A 24,417-nucleotide genomic window follows, 5' to 3' on the forward strand; every position below is an offset into this window, starting at 1 on the left:
AATAATTCAAAACAGTGCTTTTCTCTTTTAGTTCTGGTTCACAAGGGAGTTTACCAGTAGATTTGAAAAACATCTTGGAGAAACAGTTTTCTAAATCCTCCAGAGCTGCACACCAGGTAAAGGCAAAGGCTTTTCTAATGCAAAAGCAAACTCTTTGAACATAACATTTTTCACATGAATTAAGTCTAATCATGTACATCTCTAAAGTTTATTTTTTAATAATTTTAGTTATGAACATATAATTTAATAGATGATTGCTAAGAAACCAAATCGTCACTAATTTATGTTTTAACTTGGTAAGTGTGTGAACCAGAGATTTAACTAATGTTTACTGAATACTGAATACAAAATTGTTTGTTTCCCATAGATTTAAAAGGAAGAAGCAAGTCTTCCCAAAGTGTTAACTTTTAAGTTAAATATTTTAAGAAGGTTTAAATCATTTTAAAAGGTTTAAGCACCTGCGGTTTTATTACACCTACTATAGAACCATTAAAGAGCAAACTTTTTAAAAAAAAATATATATTTATTTATTTATTTTTGGCTGCGTTGGGTCTTTGTTGCTGTGCGTGGGCTTTCTGTAGTTGCAATGAGCAGGGGCTACTCTTCGTTGTGGTGTGCGGGCTTCTCATTGCGGTGGCTTCTCTTGCTGCGGAGCACGGGCTCTAGGTGCACAGGCTTCAGTAGTTGTGGCACGCGGGCTCAGTAGTTGTGACTCGTGGACTCTAGAGCGCAGGCTCAGTAGTTGTGGCACATGAGCTCAGTAGTTGTGGCTCGCGGTCTCTAGAGCGCAGGCTCAGTAGTTGTGGTGCACGGGCTTAGTTGCTCTGCAGCATGTGGGATCTTCCCGGACCAGGGCTCAAACCCGTGTCCCCTGCATTGGCAGGTAGATTCTTAACCACTGCGCCACCAGGGAAGTCCCAAGAGCAAACTTTTTATTCTTTGAATGATTTATCATATAACTTTCTATATAAAATTCTGTAGTATTTAGTAAGTAATGAAAAATGTACATCAAGGGGGAAGAGATGAATAGGCACAGCACAGAGGATTTTTAGGGCTGTGAAAATCCTCTGTATGATACTATAAATGATAGATACAGTCATTATACATTTGTCCGAACCTATGGAATGTACAACACGAAGAGTGAACCATAGGGTTCATAGGTAAACTATGGACTTTGGGCGATTATGATGTGTCAGTGTAGGTTAATCCTTGGTTAAATAAAAAAAAAAAAAAGCACCCCCCCCCCCCAACCACGCAGACACCCACCCCGTGTATGTATATTGGGTTGGCCAAAAGGTTCGTTTTTTTTTTTTTTAATTTATTAATTTTTTTGGCTGCGTTGGGTCTTCGTTGCTGCGCATGGGCTTTCTCTAGTTGCGGCCAGCGGGGGCTGCTCTTTGTTGTGGTGCGCAGGCTTCTCATTGCAGTGGCTTCTGTTACTGGGGAGCACGGGCTCTAGGCTTGCAGGCTTCAGTAGTTGAGGCTCATGAGCTCAGTAGTTGTGGCTCACGGTCTCTAGAGCGCAGGCTCCGTAGTTGTGGCACATGGGCTTAGTTCCGCGGCATGTGGGATCTTCCTGGACCAGCACTCGAACCCAGGTCCCCTGCATTGGCAGGCGGCTTCTTAACCACTGCACCACCAGGGAAGTCCCTTATTTGGTTTTTTACGTAAGATGGCTCTAGTAGCACTTAGTTGTCTTTAACTTCATTCAAAACAGTTTTGATTGTATGTGACAGCTGTCATATCAGTGTGCATTTAAAAAAAACTTTTCAAAATTGGTGAATTTTTGTGTAACCATTTTAATATTGAAGGTGGAAGAAAAAAGCAACATTTTCAGCATATTACGCTTTATTATTTCAAGAAACGTAAAAGCGCAACTGAAATGCAAAAAAGATTTGTGCAGTGTATGGCGAAGGTGCTGTGACTGATTGAACACGTCAAAAGTGGTTTGTGAAGTTTTGTGCTGGAGGTTTCTCGTTGGACGATGCTCCATGGTCGGGTAGACCAGTTGAAGTTGATAGCGATCAAATTGAGACATTAATTGAGAACAGTCAACGTTATACCACATGGGAGATAGCCGACATACTGAAAATATCCAGATCAAGCGTTGAAAATCATTTGCACTGGCTTGGTTATTTTCATCTCTTTGATGTTTGGGTTCCACATAAGTTAAGCAAAAAACACCTTCTTGACCATATTTCCACATTTGATTTTCTACTAAAACGTAATGAAAACATTCTGTTTTTAAAACAAATTGTGATTGGCAATGAAAAGTGGATGCTGTACAGTAATGTGGAACAGAAGAGATCATGGGGCAAGCGAAATGAACCACCACCAACCACACCAAAGGCTGGTCTTCCTCCAAAGAAGGTGATGTTGTGCATATGGTGGAATTGGAACATAGTCCTCTATTATGAGCTCCTTCTGGAAAACCAAACGATTAATTCCAACAAGTACTGCTCCCAGTTAGACCAACGGAAAGCAGCACTCGATAAAAAGTGTCCAGAATTAGTCAACAGAAAATGCATAATCTTCCATCAAGATAACGCAAGACCGCATGTTTCTTTGATGACCAGGCAAAAACTGTTAGAGCTTGGCTGGGAAGTTTTGATTCATCTGCCATATTCACCAGACATTGCACTTTTGGATTTCCATTTACTTTGGTCTTTACAAAATTCTCTTAATGGAAAAAATTTCAATTCCCTGCAAGACTGTAAAAGGCACCTGGAATAGTTCTTTGCTCAAAAAGATAAAAAGTTTTGGGAAGATGGAATTATGAAGTTGCCTGAAAAATGGCAGAAGGTAGTGGAACAAAACGGTGAATATGTTGTTCAATAAAGTTCGTGGTGAAAATGAAAAATGCCTTTTATTTTTACTTAAAAACTGAAGGAACTTTTTTGCCAACCCAATATACCATTCTGAGGAGTGATTTTGATGATGGGGGAAGCTATTCATGTAAGGGGCAAAGGGGTATATGGAATCTCTGTACTTCTCTCTCAATAAAAAAATGCAAGGGATACAACTTTGATATTACTTTGAAGGAAATTTATCAAGCTAAATGTATGTATTAAAGGAATAAAGACTTTTAGATTAGTGATACATTTATTCCAAGAGCAAGGAAAAAAACCCAAAGAAAGTAGAAGGAAATAACAAAGTAGAAAATAGTGAAGGAGATTGGTTCAAGATAGTGGAGTAGAAGGACGTGCTCTCACTCCCTCTTGCGAGAACACCAGAACCACAACTAACTGATGAACAGTCATCGACAGGAAGACACTGGAACTCACCAAAAAAGATACCCCACATCCAAAGACAAAGGAGAAGCCACAGTGAGACGGTAGGAAGGGTGCAATCACAATAAAATCAAATCCCATAACTGCTGGGTGGGTGACTCACAGACTGGAGAACACTTATACCACAGAAGTCCACCCACTGGAGTGAAGGTTCTGAGCCCCACGTCAGGCTTCCCAACCTGGGGGTCCGGCAACGGGAGGAGGAATTCCTAGAGAATCAGACTTTGAAGGCTAGCGGGATTTGATTACAGGACTTTGACAGGACTGGGGGAAACAGAGATCCACTCTTGGAGGGCACACACAAAGTAGTGTGCACATCGGGACCCAGGGGAAGGAGCAGTGACCCCATAGGAGACTGAACCAGACCTACCTGCTGGTGTTGGAGGGTCTCCTGCAGAGGTGGGGGGTGGCTGTGGCTCACCGTGGGGACAAGGACACTGGCAGCAGAAGTTCTGGGAAGTACTCCTTGGCGTGAGCCCTGCCAGAGTCCTCCATTAGCCCCACCAAAGAGCCCGGGTAGGCTCCATTGTTGGGTCACCTCAGGCCAAACAACCAACAGGGAGGGAACCCAGCCCCACCCATCACCAGACAAGCAGATTAAAGTTTTACTGAGCTCTGCCCACCAGAGCAACACCCAGCTCTACCCACCACCAGTCCCTCCCATCAGGAAACTTGCACAAGCCACTTAGATAGCCTCATCCAAGAGAGGGCAGACAGCAGAAGCAAGAACTACAATCCTGCGCCTGTGGAACAAAAACCACATTCACAGAAAGACAGACAAGATGAAAAGGCAGAGGGCTATGTGCCAGATGAAGGAACAAGATAAAACCCCAGAAAAACAACTAAATGAAGTGGAGACAAGCAACCTTCCAGAAAAAGAATTCAGAAAAATGATAGTGAAGATGATCCAGGACCTCGGAAAAAGAATGGAGGCAAAGATCGAGAAGATGCAAGAAATGATTAACAAAGACTTAGAAGAAGAATTAAAGAACAAACAAACAGAGATAAACAATACAATAACTGAAATGAAAACTACACTAGAAGGAATCAATAGCAGAATAACTGAGGCAGAAGAACAGATAAGTGACCTGGAAGACAGAATGGTGTAATTCACTGCTGTGGAACAGAATAAAGAAAAAAGAATGAAAAGAAATGAAGACAGCCTAAGAGACCTCTGGGACAACATTAAACGCAACAACATTCACATTATAGGGGTCCCAGAAGGAGAAGAGAGAGAGAAAGGACCTGAGAAAATATTTGAAGAGATTATAGTTGAAAACTTCCCTAACGTGGGAAAGGAAATAGCCACCCACGTCCAGGAAGTGCAGAGGGTCCCATGCAGGTTAAAGCCAAGGAGAAACACACCGAGACACATAGTAATCAGAGTGGCAAAAATTAAAGGCAAGGAAAAATTACTGAAAGCAGCAAGGGGAAAATGCCAAATAACATACAAGGGAACGCCCATAAGGTTAACAGCTGATTTCTCAGCAGAAACTCTACAAGCCAGAAGGGAGTGGCATGACACATTTAAAGTGATGAAAGGGAAGAACCTACAACCAAGATTACTCTACCCGGCAAGGATCTCATTCAGATTCGATGGAGAAATCAAAAGCTTTACAGACAAGCAAAAGCTGAGAGAATTCAGCACCACCAAACCAGCTCTACAACAAATGCTAAAGGAACTTCTCTAAGTAGGAAACACAAGAGAAGAAAAGGACCTACAAAAACAAACCCAAAACAATTAAGAAAATGGTAATAGGAACATACATATCGAGAATTACCTTAAATGTGAATGGATTAAATGCTCCAACCAAAAGACACAGGCTTGCTGAATGATTACAAAAACAAGACCCATATATATGCTGTCTACAGGAGACCCACTTCAGACCTAGGGACACATACAGACTGAAAGTGAGGGGATGGAAAAAGATATTCCATCCATATGGAAATCAAAAGAAAGCTGGAGTAGCAATAGTCATATCAGATAAAATAGACTTTAAAATAAAGAATGTTACAAGAGATAAGGAAGGACACTACATAATGATCAAGGGATCAATCCAAGAAGAAGATATAACAATTATAAATATATATGTACCCAACATAGGAGCACCTCAATACATGAGGCAACTGCTAACAGCTATAAAAGAGGAAATTGACAGTAACACAGTAACAGTGGGGGACTTTAACACCTCACTTACACCAATGGACAGATCCTCCAAACAGAAAATTAATAAGGAAACACAAGCTTTAAATGACACAGTAGACCAGAGAGACTTAATTGATATTTATAGCACATTCCATCCAAAAACAGCAGATTACACTTTCTTCTCAAGTGCGCACGGAACATTCTCCAGGATAGATCACATCTTGAGTCACAAATCAAGCCTCATTAAATTTAAGAAAACTGAAATCATATCAAGCATCTTTTCTGACCACAACACTCAGATTAGAAATCAGTTACAGGGAAAAAAACGTAAAAAACACAAACACATGGAGGCTAAAGACTACATTACTAAACAACCAAGAGGTCACTGAAGAAATCAAAGAGGAAATCAAAAAATACCTAGAGACAAATGACAATGAAAACACGATGATCCAAAACCTATGGGATGCAGCAAAAACAGTTCTAAGAGGGAAGTTTATAGCAATACAATCCTACCTCGAGAAACAACAAACATCTGAAATAAACAATCTAACCTTACACCTAAAAGAACTAGAGAAAGAAGAACAAACAAAACCCAAAGTTAGTAGAAGGAAAGAAAGATCAGAGCAGAAATAAATGAAATAGAAACAAAGAAAACAATAGCAAAGATCAATAATACTAAAAGCTGGTTCTTTGAGAAGATAAACAAAATTGATAAACCATTAGCCAGACTCATCAAGAAAAAGAGGGAGAGGACTCAAATCATTAAAATTAGAAATGAAAAAGGAGAAGTTACAACAGACACCGCAGAAATACAAAGCATCCTAAGAGACTACTACAAGCAAATCCATGCCAATAAAACGGACAACCTGGAAGAAATGGGCCAATTCTTAGAAAGGTATCACCTTCCAACACTGAACCAGGAAGAAATAGAAAATACGGACAGACCAATCACAAGTAATTAAATTGAAACTGTGATTAAAATCTTCCAACAAACAAAAGTCCAGGACCAGATGGCTTCACAGGTGAATTCTATCAAACATTTAGAGAAGAGTTAACACCCATCCTTCTCAAACTCTTCCAAAAAATTGCAAAGGAAGGAACACTCCCAAACTCATTCTATGAGGCCACCATCACCCTGATATGAAAACCAGACAAAGATACTACCAAAAAAGAAAATTACAGACCAATATCAATGATGAATATAGATGCAAAAATCCTCAACAAAATACTAGCAAACAGAATCCAACAACACATTAAAAGGATCATACACCATGATCAAGTGGGATTTATCCCAGGGATGCAAGGATTCTTCAGTATATGCAAATCAATCAATGTGATACACCATATTAACAAACTGAAGAAGAAAAACCATATGATCATCTCAATAGATGCAGAGAAAGCTTTTGACACAATTCAACACCCATTTATGATAAAAACTCTACAGAAAGTGGGCATAGAGGGAACCTACCTCAACATCATAAAGGCCATATATGACAAACCCACAGCAAACACCATTCTCAATGGAGAAAAACTGAAAGCATTAACTCTAAGATCAGGAACAAGGCAAGGATGTCCTCTCTCGCCACTATTATTCAACATAGTTTTGGAAGTTCTAGCCATGGCAATCAGAGAAGAAAAAGAAATAAAAGGAATACAAATTGGAAAGGAAGAAGTAAAACTGTCACTGTTTGCAGATGGCATGATACTATACATAGAGAATCCTAAAGATGCCACCAGAAAACTGATAGAGCTAATCAATGAATTTGGTAAGGTTGCAGGATACAAAATTAATGCACAGAAATCTCTTGCATTCCTATACACTAATGATGAAAAATCTGAAAGAGAAATTAAGGAAACACTCCCATATACCATTGCAAGAAAAAGAATAAAATACCTAGGAATAAACCTACCTAGAGAGACAAAAGACCTGTATGCAGAAAACTGTAAGACACTGATGAAAGAAATTAAAGATGATACCAACAGATGGAGAGATATGCCATGTTCTTGGATTGGAAGAATCAATATTGTGAAAATGACTATACTACCTAAAGCAATCTGCAGATTCAGTGCAATCCCTATCAAATTACCAATGGCATTTTTTACAGAACTAGAACAAAAAAATCTTAAAATTTGTATGGAGACACCAAAGACCCCGAATAGCCAAAGCAGTCTTGAGGGAAAAAAACGGAGCTGGAGGAATCAGACTCCCTGACTTCAGACTATACTACAAAGCTACAGTAATCAAGACAATATGGTACTGGCACAAAAACAGAAATATAGATCAATGGAACAGGATAGAAAGCCCAGAGATAAACCCATGCACCTATGGGCAACTAATCTATGACAAAGGAGGGAAGGATATACAATGCAGAAAAGACAGTCTCTTCAGTAAGTGGTGCTGGGAAAACTGGACAGCTACATGTAAAAGAATGAAATTAGAAGACTCCCTAACACCATACACAAAAATAAACTCAAAATGGAATAGAGACCTAAATGTAAGACTGGACACTATAAAACTCTTAGAGGAAAACATAGGAAGAACACTCTTTGACTTAAATCACAGCAAGATCTTTTTTGATCCACCTCATAGAGTAATGGAAATAAAAACAAAAATAAACAAATGGGACTTAATGAAACTTAAAAGTTTTTGCACATCAAAGCAAAGTACAAACAAGACGAAAAGACAACCCTCAGAATGGGAGAAAACATTTGCAAATGAATCAACGGACAAAGGATTAATCTCCAAAATATATAAACAGCTCATGCAGCTCAATATTAAAAAAACAAACAACCCAATCCAAAAATGAGCAGAAGACCTGAATAGACATTTCTCCAGAGAAGATGTACAGATGGCCAAGAAGCACATGAAAAGCTGCTCAACATCACTAATTATTAGAGAAATGTAAATCAAAACTACAATGAGGTATCACCTCACACCAGTTAGAATGGGCATCATCACAAAATCTACAAACAGCAAATGCTGGAGAGGGTGTGGAGAAAAGGGAACCCTCTTGCACCGTTGGTGGGAATGTAAATTGGTACAGCCACTATGGAGAAACAGTGTGGAGGTTCTTTGAAAAAGTAAAAATAGAATTACCATATGACCCAGCCATCCCAGTACTGGGCATATATATACCCAGAGAAAACCATAATTCAAAAAGACACATGCACCCCAGTGTTCATTGCAGCACTATTTACAATAGCCAGGACATGGAAGCAACCTAAATGCCCGTCGTCAGATGAATGGATGAAGATGTCGTACATATATATAGTGGAATATTACTCAGCCGTGAAAAGGAATGAAATTGGGTCATTTGTAGAGACGTGGATGGATCTAGAGACTGTCATACAGAGTGAAGTAAGTCAGAAAGAGAAAAACAAATATAGTACATTAATGCATATTTGTGGAACCTAGAAAAATGGTACAGATGAACCATTTTGCAGTGCAGAAATTTAGACACAGATGTAGAGAACAAACGTATGTACACCAAGGGGGGAAAGTGGCGGGGAGGGGGGTGGTGTGATGAATTGGGAGATTGGGATTGACATATATACACTGATATGTATAAAATAGATAACTAATAAGAACCTGCTGTATAAAAAAATAAAATTCCAAAAAAGAAAATAATGAAAATGGAACAACTGGTAAAGAAGGATCTACAAAGCTAAAAGTTGGTTCTTTAACAATCTAAATAAAATTTACATATCAGTGTGGAAACTGTTTAAGAAAGGAATAAAAGAAGACAGAATAAAACAATTTCAAGAATGAAAAAGACTTCCCTGGTGGTCCAGTTGCTAAGGCTCTGCGCTCCCAATGCAGGGGGCCCGGGTTCAGTCCCTGGTCAGGGAACTAGATCCCACACACCACAACTAAAGTTCCTGCATGCCGCAACTAAGACCCAGCGCAGCCAAATAAATAAATAAATAAATATTTTTAAAAAAAGAATGAAAAAGGATACCTTACTACAGACCCTTCAATATTACAAATACTATATCAAAATACTATTATGAACAACATTATACCAGGAAATTTGAAAAAGTATGTAGATGAAATGAACAAATTCCTAGAAAAATCCAGCTTATAAAAACTAACTCAAGGGGGCTTCCCTGGTGGCACAGTCGTTGAGAATCTGCCTGCTAATGCAGGGGACACGGGTTCGAGCCCTGGTCTGGGAGGATCCCACATGCTGCAGAGCAACTGGGCCCGTGAGCCACAACTACTGAGCCTGCGCATCTGGAGCCTGTGCTCCTCAACAAGAGAGGCCACGATAGTGAGAGGCCCGCACACCGCGATGAAGAGTGGCCCCCACTAGAGAAAGCCCTAGCACAGAAACGAAGACCCAACATAGCAATCAATCAATCAATAAAATATTTAAAAACAAACAAACAAACAAAAAACTAACTCAAGAAAAAATAGAAATCTGTACAGAATCCAGAATTTATAGAACCGTGGCTAATCACTATTCCAGTCATTGAATACTTGTAGACTATGTATTATCAGTGAAAGATTGTTTCTTTTGGTTAAATGTGATTCATGTGAGTCTGCTTTGACACTTCAATGCTTTATTTAAATACAGTTCTATTTCTTCTAAAATAAAATGTTGGATTTAAATTTCACCCCCCCCCCAAAATGTATATTAACATGAAACACAACACTCATTTTAATATCTGGGTCATTTTAAAATTCTGTTAACTATGTTAGGTATATATGACAGATACCTTATTAAGGACTATTGGAATGAAGCATGTTAAGCATTTTTAATCAGTTTCCTAATCGGTTTCAACAGCTTTTTTATTAGTTGCATAAAAACATTTTTAGAATTTCTAACAGTTGGTGATTTTAAAATTGTCATTTTATGTCGATTTTACTGATTCTAAAAACTGTGATGGACTTAAATTGTAAAGACAGCCTGTAAAGACAAAAGAGTATTTAAATAAAAATGATGGTTATTTTTGAGCCTTGATTTGTTCATTTAACACACTTTTCTTTAGGCTCTTGTATACGCTGAAGACTGGCATTGCCATTCAGCCCGCTCTCATGGAGCTTTCAGTGCAGACCATTTACTTGTACTGTTTTGAGAGAAATAATTTCCAATGGAAACATGAGGCAAATGGATTTGTTTTCTAGAATGAAAGAGATTAGAATGGAATCAGTTCATCCAAGGCTGAATAATAAATAATAAACAAGTGTGTGTGAGGATAGCACGTCATCTTCTGTAACGGTTAAAATTCTTATCTTAACATAGATGTGGCGATCGTTGAGCTTTTTAAATACTGTATAGCAAATACCAAGTTTACTTGAGAGCTGCTCTTTTCCATGTGTTTTCTGGGGGGAAAGTTCTCCTAAACTTTGATTCATTGGACGAAAAGCACTAGGCAGCTTTTGTTTATGTGTGACCAGACTGCTTTTCCCTCTGTGTTTTGTGCAGTGGGGTCTCCTTTTGGATCCTTATCATTAGGAACAGTGAGGAATGTCACGCAAATATTTGCATTTTCTGCTCTCTTGAACGGTGTACACATGTATGGCAAGGTGTGGGGAGATCTAGCTTAGCCTCCAGGCTTGCCTCTCCAGTCTTTATGGAACTTTTGTGGCCTATAGCTATTGCCATGTAACTAAAATCTGAATACAAATTATAATGTATGTGCTCATGTATATTCAAATTATAAGGTTTTTTTCTCGCTTTATTTCAGGGTACATTATAGCAGTTTTTTTCCTTATTCTCTTCTCTTTGCATTTAACCCAGTAATATCTCTCCCGATAGTATTATCTAGTTATATTCAAGTACGTGTTAGGCAGGAGTAGAGCTACAGATTGAAATAACCATTTCTTGCTGAGAATTTAGGTTTGTTCCAGGGCACGAGGGCAGTTGTCAAAATCTGGTAGTGACCAGGAAATTGATAGCTTGTTCTTATTTGTCTAGTTGTTCTAGTCTCGGCCAAGCAATTTACTTATTTAAATCATGGCTGATGTTCTCCATTTGAGCTGTTAAAACATCCAGATACTGCCTGGTTAGCCTGGAAAAGTGCGTACAGCTTAGCACCACGTAGTGTAAAGTGAACCACCCTTCTTTGTCATGGGCAGCACTAGAAGTGTTGGGATTAAGATGGTGAAGCGGTACCTTTCAATTTCCACTTTAATGGGGCTGTGCTGAGAAAGGAGTATAATGCGTAAAGGGTGGCTTTGGGTATTTACATGTTTTATGATCAGTTATAAAGTATAACTGCCCGATGATGAACGTTGGCATCTTAGGTTTTACACTAAGCAGGTGTAGCTCTGGTTTACTGAAAAAGAATTTCTTTTTTGCAGGATTTCGCTAATATAATGAAAATGCTGAGAAGCTTAATCCAGGATGGTTACACGGCTTTGTTGGAGCAGCGCTGCCGCAGTGCTGCCCAGGCCTTCACAGAGTTGCTCAGTGGTTTAGATCCTCAAAAAATAAAGGTGAAATTGCCTCCTGGTAACTTGTTTACCGATGCTAATGCGTTTCAGATGAATTCGTAGAAGGGAACGAGCACTTTGACTTCATTGTACTAATGTATCATCTTGCTGAGATCAGCTGAATTTACTCCAGGTTGTGAGAAGCAGATAACGCTCTGATTCAGCCTTTATGGTTGCAGTCAGTATAGAAGCCAGGTTTAGACTCTCTCCTTGCACTGTAGTTGGTGTTCATTAGAACTCTTGGCTTTTTATCTTATTAGAGTACTAAGTCAAGGATTTGGACTCACTTTAGTCACATCTTTTCATCCACAAAGAAAGTATTAGCTGGGTAAATATGCAAGGTTGTAAGAGAGCAAATAACAGTCTGTTACTCATCCCATTAATATGCAAAAGAATATGACATCAGTTATTCTATCTGTTATGAACCATGCCTTCAGGGAACTCTGAGACAGTGATTTTGTGTTTTAGATACTTGATAGCAAGATAACTGCATATCTTTGCAAAATGTATTTTCTAATTCTGTTTGGTCTTTGTCCCACAGTGATTAGTAAGATATTTTTGTGCTTCTTTTATACTGTTGTGGCTAACAAGTTAGTATGATGCACATTGGGCAGAATTATGTTCAGATGTTTAACTGGAGCATTTTAATTGACAGCAACTGAACCTGGCCATGATTAACTACGTCTTAGTAGTCTATGGACTTGCCATTTCACTGCTTGGAATAGGACAACCTGAGGTAAGATTTGTAACAGAGATAATAAACAATTAAAATATGTCATTAATTTTAGAAGGTATGTTAAAATAGTTTTTCCATTTTGGCTTATTTCCTTCTGGGTACTTTTTTTTTTGCTTTTCCAGTTTTACTGAGATATAATGGACATACAGCACAGTATAAGTTTAAGGTGTACAGCATAATGATTTGACTTATGTATATCATTAAATGATTATCACAGTAGTTTAATGAGCACTGTCTGTGTACTTTCTTGATAATTTTTTCTGAAATACCTAAATTTAATTTAGTTTGTGATTTTTTTTGAAAAGAAAATTTAGTTTGTGTTTCCGTTAGAAAAGTTATGCCAGACCACCAGTGGGAATCTACGTTTTATTTGTATAAAAAGTAAAGGACCTGATGTATCATGAAAAATTTCAGAAACATGTTGAGGTAAAAAGGCAAGTTGGAGAATGTAGTAAACATCGTGATATCACTTATGTGCAATTTGGAAAACTTACAGGACAGTAGTATATTGTTTATGGCTATCTGTGAATCTTGCAAAAGTAAAAAGAAACATGGACTAGCCCTACATCAAATTTAAGATAATGGTTGCATTTAGTGATAGAAGAAAGGAATGGGACTTGGAAGGTTAAAAAAGCAGAGTTCAACTTTGTGTCATGCCTTTTTATTTTTTAAATCATAAAAAGAATGCTAATGTTAATAGCTCTTAGTTCTGGATAGTAAGTACCTGGGTGTTTTATCTTCTAGAGTTCAGGCTTCCCATAACCACATGCAGTCAGTGCATGGGTGTCAGCACACATGGTTTCCATTTCTCATGGTCCTTCAGTGCTCTCCTGGAAAGCTTACTTACCTGCACTGCTCAGCATTATACTTTGCTTTCCATGGCTTCGAGTTTTTGATAAAGGTTGAAATGGCTCTAGAATTACCTCAGGAATAATATATCCTTTCTACGAACTTGGGCCCCAAGCTTCCTAGGCTAGATGAGGCTTAACCCTAATTGCTCCCTAATAAGGATCAGGTTGTTTTATGTTCTGCTCTCTGAGTGGTCCAAAGAGCCTGAGGTTCATTTTCTTTGTGACATGCTGTTGGTCTTTTTTTTTTTTTTTTAATTTATTTATTTGTTTTTATTTTTGGCTGTATTGGGTCTTTGTTGCCGTGCGTGGGCTTTCTCTAGTTGCGGCGAGCAGGGGCTACTCTTTGTTGCAGTGCGCGGGCTTCTCATTGTCGTGGCTTCCCTTGTTGCGGAGCACGGGCTCTAGGCGCACGGGCTTCAGTTGTGGCACGTGAGCTCAGTAGTTGTGGCTCGCGGTCTCTAGAGCGCAGGCTCAGTAGTTGTGGTGTACGGGCTTAGTTGCTCCGTGGCATGTGGGATCTTCCTGGACCAGGGTTCGAACCCGTGTCCCCTTGCGTTGGCAGGCGGATTCTTAACCACTGACCACCAGGGAAGCCCCTTTCTTGTTCTTGATGTGACAGATGAGTGTCTTTCATTAGGGAATCTCTAACTCTATTTTCTAGTCGATTGTTGGAGACAGGACTGTATGATCTCCATTCTTCTATTCTTGGCAGAGTAACAATAAGCTTCTTACCATGTTTTGCCTTACCGGAACTGAAGAAATAGTTTATTACATTTTTTATTTACTTTGATTTACTTTTGGTTTAAAAAAAAAAACTAAATAGGTATGCTAGAACTTGGACATTTAAGAGAATTTCATCATTCAGAGTGTCCCCAGAAGGAAGTATTCACTCCAGAACAGCCCTTGCTGAAACATTTTTGGCATGCCTCCTTTGGAGCTGGCCTCAAAGCTTTTTATTAACTCCCTGGCCTCAAAGCTTCTTATTAACTCCATTTTGTACTGACATTTCCTTTTTCACCCACAGTGGAGTGGCCAGTATTGCTTTGAGCTAAGTGTCTTTTGGATTTTTTCCAAAACAATATTCATTCAAAGCCCAGAGGCTTCCACTGTTGAGAATATTCAAAAGAACGTACTCTAAGCTCTGTAAAGTTTACTAAAGAGCTGTTTTTAAGACAGAGCATTTGTCTGTCTGATGTCACAAAACATTGTGGCAACATCATTGGAATTCCTGTGATCCCAAGGGGGCAGCACTTACTAGGATATATGTTATGGTGTGTTTGCATCCAAATCAGTCTCTTTTACCCAGAATTCACACCTTTTAGGGTTAGCCAGCACACACTGGGACCCCTGTGTGTTAGTAAATGCTCATTTGGTTGGTTGTCTGATTTCAGTGCCAACTTTTCATTCTGGAGCTGGATCATTTTGGTTGTGTCTCTTGAGTATCCATATGGTCAAAATTTATGTAATTGTTAAGAAAATGAAGTGCAGAATGTATAATTTTGCCGTAGAAATTTTAGGATATATGGTTGTTTCTAATATTACACAAAAGGAATCAACTTTCAGGTAAAATCGGATCCAGTATTTCTCTTTTTGTGTAAGTGATCACTGTTCTCATTGCTATTGAAGGAATTATCTGAAGCTGAAAACCAGTTTAAGAGGATGATTGAACACTACCCCAATGAGGGACTTGATTGCTTGGCCTACTGTGGAATTGGAAAAGTGTATTTGAAAAAAAACAGGTTAGTAGAAACCACACTACTTTATGCTCTAGGCTGGTTACTCATTTCAAATCTAATGTGATGATGATCCTTTTTCTGGAGTTATTTTGGTATCTTCTCTGTGGCACGCTATGATAATTGTGTTTACTTTGAGGACTGGCATTTGAATATTAATTATTAAAGTAAGGTCAATCACTTCAGTTCCCAGTGCTTTCTAATTTTGAATGTAATAAGAAAATCAATAATAGAGTGATTTGGACTTCCCTGGTGGCACAGTGGTTAAGAATCCGCCTGCCAATGCAGGGGACATGGGTTCGATCCCTGGTCCAGGAAGATCCCACATGCCGTGGAGCAGCTAAGCACGTGTGCAACAACTACTGAAGCCCACACACCTAGAGCCCATGCTCTGCAACAAGAGAAGCCACCGCAATGAGAAGCCCGCGCGCTGCAACGAAGAGTGGCCCCTGCTCACTGCAACTAGAGAAAGCCCATGCGCAGCAACATTGACCCAAGCAGCCAAAAATAAATAAGTAAAAAATAAATAAAAAAAATATAGAGTAATTTGACACAGGATTTTATGTTTTATCTTTTAGTATATGTCATTTATAAATGGCGACTGAATTGGTATAAATTAATGCTTTACAAGTGTGATTATATAATTTTTTGGTTAAATACCTATTTCCCCCAAAAAACTTGTATGAGGATTTTTTTTTTTTAATTAATTATTTATTGGCTGTGTCGGGTTTTCATTGCTGCGTGTGGGCTTTCTCTAGTTGTGGGGAGTAGGTGCTACTCTTCGTTGTGGTGCGTGGGCTTCTCAGGGCACAGTCTCAGTAGTTGTGGCGCACGGGCTTAGTTGCTCCGCAGCATGTGGGATCCTCTGGGACCAGGGCTCAAACCTGTGTCCCCTGCATTGGCAGGCAGGTTCTTAACCACTGCACCACCAGGGAAGTCCCTAATACGAAATATATATATGTTCAAGGACATTATGAGTTAGAAACAAAAATCTCTCCTCTGACCCTATAGTTGCAGTACAGCCAATATAGTGGTAGGTATGTTAGATTACTTTTTTTAAATTTTTATTTATTTATTTATTTATTTATGGCTGTGTTGGGTCTTCGTTTCTGTGCGAGGGCTTTCTCTAGTTGCGGCAAGTGGGGGCCGCTCTTCATCGCGGTGCGCGGGCCTCTCATTATCGCGGCCTTTCTTGTTGCGGAGCACAGGCTCCAGACGCGCAGGCTCAGTAATTGTGGCTCACGGGCCCAGTTGCTCCGCAGCATGTGGGATCTTCCCAGACCAGGGCTTGAACCCGTGTCCCCTGCATTGGCAGGCAGATTCTCAACCACTGCGCCACCAGGGAAGCCCCTAGATTACTTTTATAAAGAAATAATTGTTGACTGATTGAATATCATTCATAACTTTTAATTATCCTTAAATTTTCATCTAACTGTTTAGAGGAAGTTTTATCAGACCATTGGTATTCTTGGGAACCCAATCTTAGGGGGTGCCTAGAACCTTCTTTAAAGATCTTTAAAGATTAAAGAAAGTTCTTTTATTTCCTGAAGCTACTATCTGACCAGTTCAACTCTTTTAAGAATCAGGGGTAGTGAGGATTTAGCAGTCACCTCTATGGTAATAAATGAAATTAATTCCAACTTAGCATAAGTTGTTTGGGACATACCTGTTTAATGCAGTGGCCACATGCAGATATTCACAAGATCTGGGAACGTAACATAAATGTGTAGCATCATGGAGATTGTAGTAAATGAAGACGTGTTTGCCATTCTGAAAGGCATTTAAATTTTTAAAAAATTTATTTTATTGAAGTATAGTTGATTTACAATGTTGTGGAAGGCCATTTAACTTTTAATTTCACAGTAATACGGTTTGTGTTTCAATGTCCGGTAAGCTGGTTTTTTGCTGTTGCAATGTGCAGTGTCTGGTTGAAAGTCCTGCTCTTTATAACTGTCTTATGGTGGATGCTGGTCTAGCTTTTCTGCAGGTGAAGTTTTCTGTACCCAAAGGCAAACATGACTTCTTCAATTGGGAAATCATTTCAAGATTGGAGAAAGCAGAGAACCCTCTATTCTCTAGTCTGAAGAGAAGAATAAAGACTGGGATAACCTTATAATCCAGTGTTCTAGTATTCTTTTGTTGAATGGACTGTGGGAATCTATTGAGATTAATTTTTAAACCATAAATTGGGACTGAAAGATTTCATATTTATAGTTAAAATAGTTTACATACACATTTGTTCTGTTAAAATAATTCACTGCTTTATAGTTGAAGATGTCCAGAATATACGATTTTTTTTTTTTTTTTTTTTTTTACGATTTCTTTAAAAATTTTTCAGCAAAGCGGTTTTACTATAGATGTTCTAAATGAGTCAAGTTAAAAAAATTTCCCTATTTATGATTAATTAGTTGAAGTGGAGCTTTGCTGTTGCTCTACAAGAATCTACTTTAATTAGATTAGTAAATGAAATAAAAATGGAACAACCATAATTTATTCAGTTTTCTGTTTTAATTGTTGAAAACTTAAAAAAAAAAATTGCAACTTTAAAAGGACTAGTGTGCACCTACCATAATAAAGCCAGTGCCCAGGTAGATTAGTGTTTAATTTATATTACCTTTGTAGCAAACAGTGATAATGTCTTGGTTTTTTAAAGAACATATGGGTTACATTGAATATTTCTGTGTAGTGATTTGTCAAATGTACTCTTACCTAGTAAGCTTGAAATCTCTGTGCCTTGTTGTGGGAAATGAAAATTCATGTCACATCTTTAATACCTTCTTCATAATTATGACTTTAGATTTCTAGAAGCTCTTAATCATTTCGAGAAAGCAAGAACCTTGATCTGTCGTCTTCCTGGAGTGTTAACTTGGCCCACAAGTAATGTGGTTATTGAAGAGACTCAGCCAGGGAAAATAAAGGTAACCGTTCATTGCTCTAGAGAGCATCTTACTAACCATAAAAGCTCATCTGCGCTTCTGCGCTCCGACTCAGGTATCAGAAGACAGGTAGGAGCACTCTGTCCTCAGCTCCTCCACATGCGTTTCCCCTTGAAAGACTGGTGAGAATCACCAACGTTTATTGAATGTTTCCTGTGTGCCAGTCATACACCTTCCATTTATCATTACCTTTAACCCTTACAGCAACCCTATGTGATGAGCACTATGATTATTCCCATTTTACAGATGAGGAAGATTACATTTAGAGAGGTTAAGTGTTGAGCTCAAGGTTAAACAGCTAGGAAATGGTAGAGCTGGGACTTGAATCCAGGCATTCTGACCAGAACGTGCACTGTTAAGCAGCATGGCGTACTGGTTGTACTTAGAGAAAGGTATAGCATTGTTTTTTCATCATGGTTATTAATGGTACTTGAAATGGTACCATTAATGGTACTGAAAATACAAATTTACAAATGGTATTAATGGTACTGAAAATACAAATTTAGTCTCATATCCAGAAGCATAGGGATGCTTTGCCAGTTCTAGGAAGACTAAAGTATGTGAATTGACTCGGATGGGTCTTTACTTGTGATGAACCCTGGCATTTACTCAGAACTTGCTTTTGGCTGAAGCTTTTAAAAGCACAGGAATCAACTCTTACAACTCAGTAATAAAAAGACACTCTAATTAAAAGTAGCCAAAAGATCTGGATAGATGTATCTGCTAACAAGTTGTATAAATAGACAATAAGCATGTAAAATGTGTTCAACAGTTAGCCATCAGAGAAATGCAAATTGAAACAAGATACTACTTCATACTCACTAGGGTGGCTGTAATCAAGAAGGCAGACAATAACAAGTGTTGACAAGGATGTGGAGAAATCAGAACGTCCATACATTGCTGTAAAGTGTAAAATGATGAAGCTGCTTTGGAAAACAGTCTGGCAGTTCCTCATAGGTTAAAGATAGAGTTACCATATGACCTAGCAGTTTCACTCCTAGGTATGTACAGAGACAAGAAAACATATGTTCTCACAAAAACTTGTACATGAATGTTCATAGCAGTATTATTCATAGTAGTCAAAAAGTGGAAACAGCTCAAAGTGTCCATCAACTGATGAATGGTTAAATAAAATGTGGTATATCCATATAATTGAATATGAGTGACAGAAACCAGACACGAAAGGCCACATACTGTGTGATTCTGTTTGTCTGAAATCTCCAGAATAGGAAAATCTATATGTGAAGACAGATAGTAGATTAGTGGGCTAGGGGATTGAAGAAGGTTGGGGAGGGATTGCTAATGGGTATGGGGTTCCTTGTTGCGTGGTGAAATGTTCTAATTTTAGGTTATCATGATGGTTATACAACTCTGAATATACTAAAAAACCACTGAACTATACACTTTAAATGTGTAAATTGTATGGTATATGAATTATATCTCAACAAAGCTGGTATAAAAAATAAAACTAAACATAGGGATTGTTGGATTTTCCTCTCTTTATACTGGATTGGAGTGGAGGCACAGGAACTACTGATAACGAACAGCCAGCACTGGAAGCGTGGCATGAGTCTTGGGGGCTTCAGTGGCAGTGGTGTAATTCTCCAGGTGGTGAACAGGCACAAGTGGCAGGGGTTCAGGGAGGTAGATGGATGGCAGTGGTGGGGTCCTAGGTGAAATGACACTGGGAAGGAGGAGAACAGTAGAGCTCTAAGGGTTATTCTACCTCATTTGACTCCCTGTGAATGCTTAGAGGAGGTTTCTAAGAGGTATGTAGTGTAAAATGAGGTTTGATGATTATAACACAGGATAAGATTTTGATTCAGAGTCTGAAATTCTGAATATTTTTTGCTCAGCCCTTTTTCCCCATCTTTGTCTCTTGGCATGTCTCTGTATCAGCCTCTCTCTAGAAGGAAAAACTTTAAAAGTTGTATGTAGCTCTTGGCTAAAAGGCATTTGGTCCTTTCTGTGCTGAAAATACTTTGATGGCAAGAGGTTATTGAAATCACAAACATTTTATTGTTGAATTAGTGTTGTAGTAGTATCATTTTTGTTTATTTTTGTTTTAGATGCTGTTAGAGAAATTTATTGAAGAATGCAGGTTCCCTCCAGTGCCGGATGCCATTTGTTGCTATCAGAAGTGCCGTGGGTATTCCAAAATCCAGATATACATAACTGATCCAGACTTTAAGGTACTAATGAGTGTGTACTAGGTCATTAACTTGCTGAATTGTGCCTTAAAATGGATTCAGAACAAATTCTGTAATTGGAGACACCTGAGTTCTGTGACTTGTCAGCAGTTTTATGTCCTCTTGTCCTCCCCATCCCCTGGACTTAAGTCTACATCATCTCACATGGGGGCCCAGAGCCACTGAAATAAACACCGAGGGCAGGGATGGTGACCTGAGAAGGCAGGTTAGCTGATTCCATTTCCCCTTTCTAGCCTATTTTTAGGAGCCCAGGGAACAAAGTGAGGTTAGTACCCCTGATTTGTTGCAATTCCAATTTCTTGTAAAATTTGAGTCCAAGAATCTGAAGGCCATTCTGATCACTGAATTAACTCCTAGAGACCTAAGTCTGAGACCGAGTCTGGCAGTGAATTGAGTGAGTAAGACCCTGGGCTTTAACTTGTTCAGGAAGATACAAGCTGCTCGCTGTCCCTGGTTAGTAGATCAGATGAAATAAGTTTATAAAATATTTGATATTGTAAAGGATAACGCAGCTGTAAAGTGTGGAAATGAATATGTCAGTTAAGCTCAGTATTTCCAGCACTAGGCAGTCTGGGGTACGGAAGTATTATACTCCCCCAGGAGGAAATGTGACATCTAGTTATGTCTGCCAGGTAAATGCAGACACCTCTGTATCTTAATATGTGTTGTGAGTGAGAGAGAGAGTGTGTGTAGACATCTTTCAAATGTGAGTTAAAAATTGTTTTAAACCCTAGGGTTTTATACGAATCAGCTGTTGCCAGTACTGTAAAATAGAATTCCACATGAACTGTTGGAAGAAGTTAAAAACAACAACCTTTAATGACAAAATTGACAAGGTAAGGCTAACAAGATTGTCTGGATTTTTCAGTATGCTTATTGTATGTTGATTTTTTTCCCCTAAGAATCTTTAGGAAAAGTCTTAAGAGGATATGAATTCCTCCCTGTTCATGAGACATAATTAGAAAGTATTAAATTAAAAATTTAATGATAAAGTTAGAAAATCAGTTTTTGTTTTTTAACGTATTTATTTTTTATTTATTTTATTTTTGGCTGCATCGGGTCTTCGTTGCTGCACACAGGCTTTTCTCTAGTTGCGGCGAGTGGAGGCTACTCTTTGTTGCGGTGCAGGGGCTTCTCACTGCAGTGGCTTCTCTTGTTGCGGAGCATGGGCTCTAGGCGTGCGGGCTTCAGTAGTTGTGGCTCGCGGGCTCTAGAGTGCAGGCTCAGTAGTTGTGGCGCACGGGCTTAGTTGCTCCGCGGCATGTGGGATCTTCCCAGACCAGGGCTCAAACCCATGTCCCCTGCATTGGCAGGCGGATTCTTAACCACTGTGCCACCAGGGAAGCCCAGTTTTTGTTTTTATTTTATGCAAGTGTAAAGGCAGTAACCATAGAGGCTTTTAATAAATTGTTGAACCCCTTTTACACTGGAAATATTATGATCAAAAATAAAAGTTTAAATGTCTGATTTTAATGTTATGATGTAGAATTGGGGCTTCAAATTTTATATTTTCTAAAAACATTTGATGAGATAATTTGTACTAAGAAATCAACTTAATTTTGTACTGCCACATCTGATTGGGGTTTTCTCTTAATTAACAAGGTAATGATGTTAATTACCATTAGCCAGATATACTTTGAGAGCAGTCACAGTTTAATAATCTTGTTTGCATTGATAAAATTTGTTTCTGATCCATATAAGCTATGGACTTAAAACAAGAAAACCTTTTTCTACTCTGCTTAGCCTCATGTAAACACCTATCCTTATTGAGAAAAAAAATAAGGTGGTTGTGCTAGGTGAATGTTAGCAATAGGAATTATTGAAGTTTAGTAGAAATAAATTCACACATTTTACACATTTTCATGTAGTTAACTAGAGGTGTAATGATGTGACCAAATAACTGCTGCCATTTAGTGACTTCTGCTATGTCTTTGTCCTACCTTAATTGAGCTTCTCTAGCTGTGCCCTCGCCCTGAGTGGTCTTACCATTCCCATGGGTTGAAATACCCTCTGTAAATTCGCTTTCATTAGGATGTATTGAAGTAACTCAAATATCTTATGACTTACAGTAAGAAAGGCTCGTTCCTTGCCTGCGTCACTTGTCCTGAAGTTTTGCATTCGTTGTCCAGGGTTGGGCTGTGGCAGCTCCAGTCTGTGTGGCTGTGTTCTTTGTTTCTGAATTGAGGCTGAGGAGTGACTGGAACATGTTCTTATGGCCGAGGGAAAAGAGCAATGGCCAGTCCATTCAGTGTTTCTTAAAGCTTGTTCATGGGTGTAGCGTACGTCATGTCAGCTCACCTTACGCAAACAAAGCAAGTCCCGTGGTCGCCCCTACAGATGGGGGCTCCGGGAGTCAGATGGCAACGAGCAGGGACTTTACGGCGTGTCCCTGAAGGAGGTTCTAGATCACATTTTGACTGTTCCTGATGGTTAAAATGGTATACATGTATAGATTTATGCTGAGATGGAGCACTTTTTTTTTTTTTTTTTTTAATCAAATAGGATTTTCTCCAAGGGATTTGTCTTACTCCTGACTGTGAAGGAATCATTTCAAAGATTATCATCTTCAGCAGTGGTGGTCAGGTTAAATGTGAAGTAAGTATTTAATAAAGGGGAAATCTCCTTAAATTAATAAACAAAATGCTGATACCTTTTAAAATATGATTTAAGTTTGTGGAAGTTGTACTATTTGGATCTTGTGTTTTCCAGGAAAGAAACAGTTACTTAATATAAGAAATTATAGGAAGTAATAGGATGTGAGAATGCTTCTTTGCATTGAAGGCTTCTCATATTCTTTTATCTCCTAAAAGGAGAAGGAGGCCTTTTACATTTTAGTTTCACTGTTTTTACTCTTTTTAATAACCTTGTTTTGTTAATTCCCAGTAAACGTTTGGGTGTTGGCGAGGTGGGAGACCTTAGGGAGGGAGGAGAGTGTCTTGAGGGATTGCCTTTAACCTCCCTGTATGGGAGTTGGCAGGAGTGGGTTGTTGTAGTGACATCTGTAGTTTATTTGATCTTCTGCTTACTCTTAATTTTTTTTTTAAGCTTCCTAAATTGTGTCCACTCTCTTGTTCCTCTTTTCAGTAAATTGTTTTGCTAAAGTTTTCTAGGCTTTTGTTTGGGTCAGAACATCATCACTGTTCCCTATCAGATTGAACATTGACTGTGTGTGCTTCTGAAATGCTTGTTACTTGTGGTTTTGTGCTTTATGTCACGGGAGCATGAGACAAATTTTGGATGTGTCTGTTTTATTTAAAGTTTGAACACAAGGTCATTAAAGAAAAGGTTCCTCCAAGACCTATTCTGAAACAGAAATGTTCTAGGTAAGATTTTTAATAATCAGTAGCTTAATAATGTCTATTAGAATATAATTCTGTTAAATGCAGATTTCTAAATTATGCTGTTTTTAAAATTGGCTCTGCACACATATCCAGATAAGTGGTTCTTAAGTGAATTTTATGGATATTTATAACTTTAAAGGGAACTAGCCTAGAATGGTTAAATGCTAAAAACTTGAATAAGAAGCATTATTTAGTGGTTGAATTTATAAGTAAAATTATGAAATTGAACTATGAAATGACATGTTCAATAGATTTGGCATTTGAATAAAAATTATATACTTAGCTCTCAGTTGTTGAAACTTTAATTCCAAAAGCATCTTTCCTTTTGCTCTCTTCAAACATTTTGAACCAGTGACACTTTCTCACCCTGAAATACTCAGTGAACTGCCAAAATTATTCACTTCTGTATCTTCTTGTTCAGATCAAATAATTCCAATCCTTTTTTCTTTTCTTTTTGGTCCTGCTTCTTGCTTTCCATTTTAAGAAGTGATTTTTTTCATCATTGGTGACCAGGAAAGAGCAGAAGAAAAGATGAACAGAATTATTTGTTGAGAAGAATTTGTTGTAACCATATTGACCAAATTCTGGTGTTGTGGGCCATTATTGGGTTGTGAAAATATTTTACTGTGGAAATGAGTATTTACATGTATTACCTTGCAGAGTCATTTTTACTATTCCTGTTTACCCTAAGCAGTAACTCATATATATGGAAATAACATCTGCATGATCTGTACA

General features: G+C 38.5%; 1 protein-coding gene across 12 annotated transcripts in view; it reads left to right on the forward strand.

The window, feature by feature from the left end:
• Nucleotides 1–24,417, forward strand: part of TTC3 (tetratricopeptide repeat domain 3) — a 142,835-nt gene that overhangs the window by 51,271 nt on the left and 67,147 nt on the right. For all 12 annotated transcript variants that reach the window (XM_036851189.1, XM_036851195.1, XM_036851192.1 and 9 more), the window contains 9 exons: nucleotides 32–116; nucleotides 11,744–11,878; nucleotides 12,531–12,611; nucleotides 15,089–15,201; nucleotides 17,993–18,113; nucleotides 20,201–20,323; nucleotides 21,076–21,177; nucleotides 22,844–22,936; nucleotides 23,600–23,664. In XM_036851189.1, the coding sequence (XP_036707084.1) occupies nucleotides 32–116; nucleotides 11,744–11,878; nucleotides 12,531–12,611; nucleotides 15,089–15,201; nucleotides 17,993–18,113; nucleotides 20,201–20,323; nucleotides 21,076–21,177; nucleotides 22,844–22,936; nucleotides 23,600–23,664 (918 nt within the window). The remainder of the gene's footprint in view (nucleotides 1–31; nucleotides 117–11,743; nucleotides 11,879–12,530; nucleotides 12,612–15,088; nucleotides 15,202–17,992; nucleotides 18,114–20,200; nucleotides 20,324–21,075; nucleotides 21,178–22,843; nucleotides 22,937–23,599; nucleotides 23,665–24,417) is intronic.

This window comes from Balaenoptera musculus, chromosome 4 (genome assembly GCF_009873245.2).
Source record: "Balaenoptera musculus isolate JJ_BM4_2016_0621 chromosome 4, mBalMus1.pri.v3, whole genome shotgun sequence".
In the NCBI taxonomy this organism is placed as follows: Eukaryota; Metazoa; Chordata; class Mammalia; order Artiodactyla; family Balaenopteridae; genus Balaenoptera; species Balaenoptera musculus.